The sequence below is a fragment of the Cystoisospora suis genome (assembly GCF_002600585.1).
Source record: "Cystoisospora suis strain Wien I chromosome Unknown contig_637, whole genome shotgun sequence".
Classification (NCBI taxonomy): Eukaryota; Apicomplexa; class Conoidasida; order Eucoccidiorida; family Sarcocystidae; genus Cystoisospora; species Cystoisospora suis.
In genome coordinates, this window is record NW_027153438.1 from 1 (window position 1) to 5,605 (window position 5,605).

Below are 5,605 nucleotides of genomic sequence, written 5' to 3' on the forward strand. Positions count from 1 at the left end.
AAGGAAGGATAGATAGATAGACCGAAGATAGATTAAAGATAGATCAAAGATATAGATCTTGTGTAGTCTGTGTAGCCTCTATCATGTGAATGAACTTTTGCGCGTATGTCATCCATCCATCTGCCTCTTCACTTTGTTTCTTCAAGTAATCTTCTCTGTAGAGATCTTTTGCACACCCTTTCATTTTAGGTCCTCTTCTTTTTCTTCCTTTACCGCTGCTCTTTCCCCTCTTGTCCTTCTTCTTCTTTTTGTGTGGAAGAGGCGGGATAGATATCCGCGAAGAAGTTAATGGAAGAAAGAAAGAAAAGAACAGATAGATAGAGACATGGAGAGAGAAAGAGAGAGAAGATGAAAGGCATAAGCTCTATTTTGCCACACTAGAATTGCTTCGCTTTGTTGGTCTCTTCTGCCTTCGCTCCCTTTCTTTCTTATCAATCGCTTCTTTTCTATTCCTACTCCCATTTCCACCTCGTACTTATACATGCACAGATATTCAATATATATATACATATACATACATACATCTTCCTACATACATAGACATATATCTTCATACACATATCTATATATATATCTATATATAGAGACACGCATTTATACATGGATGTATTAGGCTTTCCTTCCCCGGGTACGTTCCTAGATCTGCTGTCTTGGTAGTTATATAGATCAGAGATAGATTAAGGCTAGATATCTCTATATGTCTTCACAGATGTATGCGTGTCTAGTCTATACATGTGTATATCTACATGCATGCGTGTATGTGATATATGACTGGATACACACATGTGTATGAGATGTGTGGGTGTCTGATCGTGCTTGCCTTTACAGAAGAGACGAAAGGTCGATAAGAGACTCCTGTTTTGATCTAAAAGAAGAGAAAGGAGAAGAAAAAGAAGAAGGAGAACAAGATGGAGGGAGACTTTCCAGATATGTCTCTTGTTGAAGAGACAGTCGACGGCTTCAAGCACACTTTCTCCTCTCTTCTCCCTCAATTCCTCTCCGTCGCACCTGGAAGGTACACTCTCTCTTCTTTCTCTCTTCTCTCTCTTTCTTTAACTTTCTTTCTTCCTCTTTCTCTGTCCTGTATCTTTTTCTTCTTCCCCACGAGATAGTTCTGCTGTCATACAAGCTCCCTCCCTGACTGGACGGAGAAGAGAGAGAGAGAGAGATAGGTAGATAGTTTCATATCTTTATCTCTCAGTTGTCTCAAATACGTGCATGGGAAAAAAGTTACAGTGACGGTGGCAAGTCTACATGCATGGATATCCATAGCTATACCCATCCCTCTCTCTATCTCTCTTTCATTCCTCCCGCGTCATCTCTTTTCTTTCGCTCATCTTCCCCATTCTCCTTTCTCTCCTTCTTTGTGTGTTTTGCTTTCTGCAGGATAAATATAATAGGAGAGCATCTAGATTACGAGGACTACGCCGTTCTACCCATGGCGATCAATCGATACACGACCTGCGCTATTCGACGAATTTCTATCGATTCTGAAACGCATGAAGACAGCCATCAGAATCGAGAGAAGAAGGAGAAGAACGGGTTAGGGTGTTGTTCTTCTTGCTATCTTTCTTCTTCTTCTTTTCTTTCTCGTCCTCGATCTCCTGCGTATGAGCAAGCGGGAGAGCTGTCTTCTTCTGTAGAAGAAAAGAAAGATGAAGATGAGGAGAAATCCAAGTTAGAGAAAGAAGGAGAAGAAGAGGAAGAGAAAGCATTCTCTTCTTCGACTCTTCCTTTCCTTCAGATCGCTCATACCCACCCGGAGACCTTTCCAGGTTGCAGTGTACGTACACTCGAAGATCTGCCTATGTATCTTCTTCGTCTGCGCGAAGGAGCTTCGGAGGACAGGAAAAGAGAGGAAGAAGAAGAAGAGGAGAAGGATGAGAAAACGAAGAAGAAGAAGAGCTTAGAGAGAAGCAGCAAGGAAGAAGAAGGAAAAGAAGAAGAAGAAAATGAGAAGTTAAGAAAGAAGAATACCTGGCTGAAGTATGTTTTAGCCGGTGTCGCAGGATTGCTAGAATACATGATAGGAGATAGAAAGCTCGATCTCATAGGAAAAGTCTTCACCCCTGATCATCTTAAATCGATTCTCCAGGAAAGCAGGAGCAGCAGTAGTCACGTAGGAGGACGACATAAGAGCCAAGCGAGGGGGATGGAGTCTTCTTTCTTCTCCTCTCTTTCTTCTTCTTCTTCTTCTTCCTTTTCTCTTCCCTCATGGGTTCGAAGAGGTCTTGAGAAGAAGCTTGTGAAAGAGGGACGTGAGAGACAGGCCTGCCTCGGACACTATCAAATTCTTATAGGCGGGAACCTACCCACGGTATGTACATACACTTCACATCTCTCACTACTACTTCTCTCTTTCTATCATGATAAGAGCGAGAAAGAGAAAGAAAGAATGAGAGAAAAAGAAAAGAAGAGGAAGAAGATAGTGTATGTGCTTCCTCTCTCTCTCACTCTCTCTGTAGACACTACATGCTCTCTGGTCTATGAGAATACACGTCAAGAGAGAGAAAGAAGAAGAAGTTGAACCTCCATTCGTCAAGAGGAAGGTTTGTTTCTCTCTCTCTTTCTTATCTTTCTCTTTCTTGTCTCTTTCTTACTTCTTATCTCTTTCTTTCTTTCTTTGTTTCTTCTCGACTTAACCTTCTTCCTCTCTCATTCTCTCTTTGCTCGCTTTCTTCTTTCTTTTCTATTTGCCATGATCTTGTTCTTCTCTTTTTCTTTCTCTTGGGGTGTATTCTCACTTTTCTTTCTTCTTCTTTTCTTCTTCTTTTTCTTCTTCTTGTTTTGATAAGGCGTCAGGTTTATCTTCTTCATCTTCTTTAGTCGTGGCTTTGGTCTCGAGCTTTTCTGCCTGTATGGACTTTCCCCTCACACGCCAAGAAATCGCCGAAATCTCCACACGAGCTGAAAGACATGCAGGCACCGCAGGTAAGAACGCAACCTCTTCTCTTCACCCTCTTCCTCTCTCTTCTCTCTTCTTTCTTCTTCTTTAGCGAGAGTCACGTGTGCGTCTGAGAGAGAGAGGGCAGAAGAAGAAGAGGAAGAAGAAGGCGGGAGGCGTGTGTGGGTGTGTGGAAGTGGCGCTATCGTCACAGGAGAAGGCATCATCATATTGAGACAGAGAGAGAATGATAAAGACGATCGCGATAAGGATGCTTGATCCACCACGACTCCTCATTGAGTGTACATACACTGGAGAGTAGCTGCTGGGGTCGTTTTCGTGGAAAGAAGTGAGAGAGAACAGAAAGAAAAGAAAAGAAAAGAAAGGACAGGTTTCTTGAAGGTTGTCTCTTGTTACGCATACATCGCTTCACCCCGTCATTATACAGCACACCTCTCTATATAGATCTACATAATAGTGAGAGAGAGAGAGAGACTTTCTGTCTGCCTGTCTGCTAGAAAGGCCATTCACACACACTCTCATCTTGTTCTTCTTCATCTTCGTTCTTTCCCCTCCCCCCTCTTTTCTCTCTTTCAATCATTCTTTCGTTCTTTTCTCTTTCTTTCTCTGTCTTTCTCTCTTTTTAGGTGGGGGTATGGATCAGGCAGCAATTTCTTTATCCGAATCGAATTCAGCGACCTTGGTCACTTGCTACCCTAAAATCGAAGCACAGTCGATACCTCTACCATCGACGTCTGTTCTCTTTGGAGTTGCGCATACACTTGTCGAAAGCCCTAAGGCCTCGCATGCATCGACGCACTTCAACAAGCGCGTCCTCGAGTGTCTCTTTGCCTCTCTCATTCTTCTCAAGTGTGTCACCCTCTAAGAAAACGGAAAAGAAAAGCGACGGCCTCCACCTTTTTGGAAAGAAGATTCAGCATTTCTCTCTCATGTTTATGTCCATCTAGCTCTGTATAGAGGGGAGGATGTGTATGGATACACAATTAAAAGTCGGGGAGATGAATCAAAATGACGGGACTAAAGGTGTTTCAATGCATCTATACATATCTTCCAATAGTGGGCCACCATCTCTATACAAAGACTGCTATCGAGCGTATACATATACATATGTATGTATCATTATCTATACGTGTGTATATATGTATGTGTATGTATGTGGTCGGGTATAGTAAGTAGTGTTTCTCTCTGTAGTCTTGTGTGGCCTCTTTGAAAAAGGGGATTTGTGGTGCTTCTGCTCCTGCTGCATGCCCTTGGATAGGAGAGGAAAGATTTGGACCGGCAACAATAGTAGTAGTAGTAGTACTATCTCGAGTCTCTCTCTATCAGGAAGAGAGAAGGAGAGAAAGAGTTCGGTCTTTTCTTTATTTGTCTTTACTTCTTCTATTAGCAGGAGGATCATGCTTGTTTCTTGTGTGAGAGAGAGAGATCTATATATATCTATATATCTAAGAATTCACAGCAGTCTGGATGCGCATGTCTCTATAGACGTGTCTCTCCATACATACATAGATATCTCTAACGTGTCTATCTCTCTATATCTATCTGCTATATCACGTGGCGCTACCAAGTATGATACTAAGCCGATCAAGCTTCATTACCAGCATTAGGAAGCCTATCTATCTACTTCCTCTATGCATCTAGAGGCTATACATATCTATACATGCGTAGATATATATATCTATATATTTATATGTCGATATGTGTGTGAATGGATAAGATCGACTGTCTCTCGAAGGCGGCCCGATGTGGCAGTCGTGATACTCTCAGATAGGCTAAAGAGAACAACAATACATAATAGCCACATAGGCACACATACCACCCATATCTATCTATCTATATATCTATCTTTAATCTATCTATCTAGCTATTTATCTTTAGTCTATCTCTATATCTATCTATCTATCCATCAATCTATTTATCTTTAGTCTATCTCTCTATCTATCTATCCATCTACCTATCTATCCATCTATCTATCTATCTATCTATCCATCTATCTATCTATCTTTAGTCTATCTCTCTATCTATCTATCTATCTATCCATCTATCTATCTATCTATGGAGCTGTACATGTCTGTATACATCTGTACAGTGAACTGAGAAAGGCCTTTTGCGTTGTTTGGTCATACGTTCTTAGGAAAATTAAGGAAGAAGATCCCAAGAAGATGGAGAAGGAGAATAGCTCTTCTTCTTTATCTTCCCCTCTAGCGTCTGTATCTTTTTCATCTCTTCATGGAGATTTGCTAAAGACATGGACGCTTCGGAAAACACAAGAAGCCTGCGCTCTTCAGTCATTCCAAGTAACACTACTATCTGTCAATCTTTAATCTATCTATCTATCTATCTCCAATCTATCTATCTTTAATCTATCTATCTATCCATCTATCTATCCATCTATCTATCTATCTATCTATCTATCTCAGATCCATCTATCTATCATTAATCTATCTATCTATCTATCGTTAATCTATTTATCTATCTATCGTTAATCTATCCATCTATCTTCAATCCATCTATCTATCTATCTTTAATCTATCTATCTTTAATCTATCTATCTATCTATCTTTAATCTATCTATCTTTAATCTATCTATCTATCTTTAATCTATCTATCTATCTTCAATCTATCTATCTATCTTTAATCTATCTATCTATCTTTAATCTATCTATCTATCTTCAATCTATCTATCTATCTTCAATCTAT

General features: G+C 40.4%; 1 protein-coding gene across 1 annotated transcript; it reads left to right on the top strand.

The window, feature by feature from the left end:
• Positions 1 to 826: 826 nt before the first annotated feature.
• Positions 827 to 5,202, top strand: CSUI_001583 (ghmp n-terminal domain-containing protein; the record flags this gene model as incomplete). The annotated part of the gene is made up of 5 exons (XM_068061788.1): positions 827 to 1,015; positions 1,387 to 2,317; positions 2,796 to 2,931; positions 3,532 to 3,754; positions 5,040 to 5,202. Coding segments are annotated over exons 1-5 (1,560 nt in total), but the record flags the coding sequence as incomplete, so codon positions are not given.
• Positions 5,203 to 5,605: the final 403 nt, after the last annotated feature.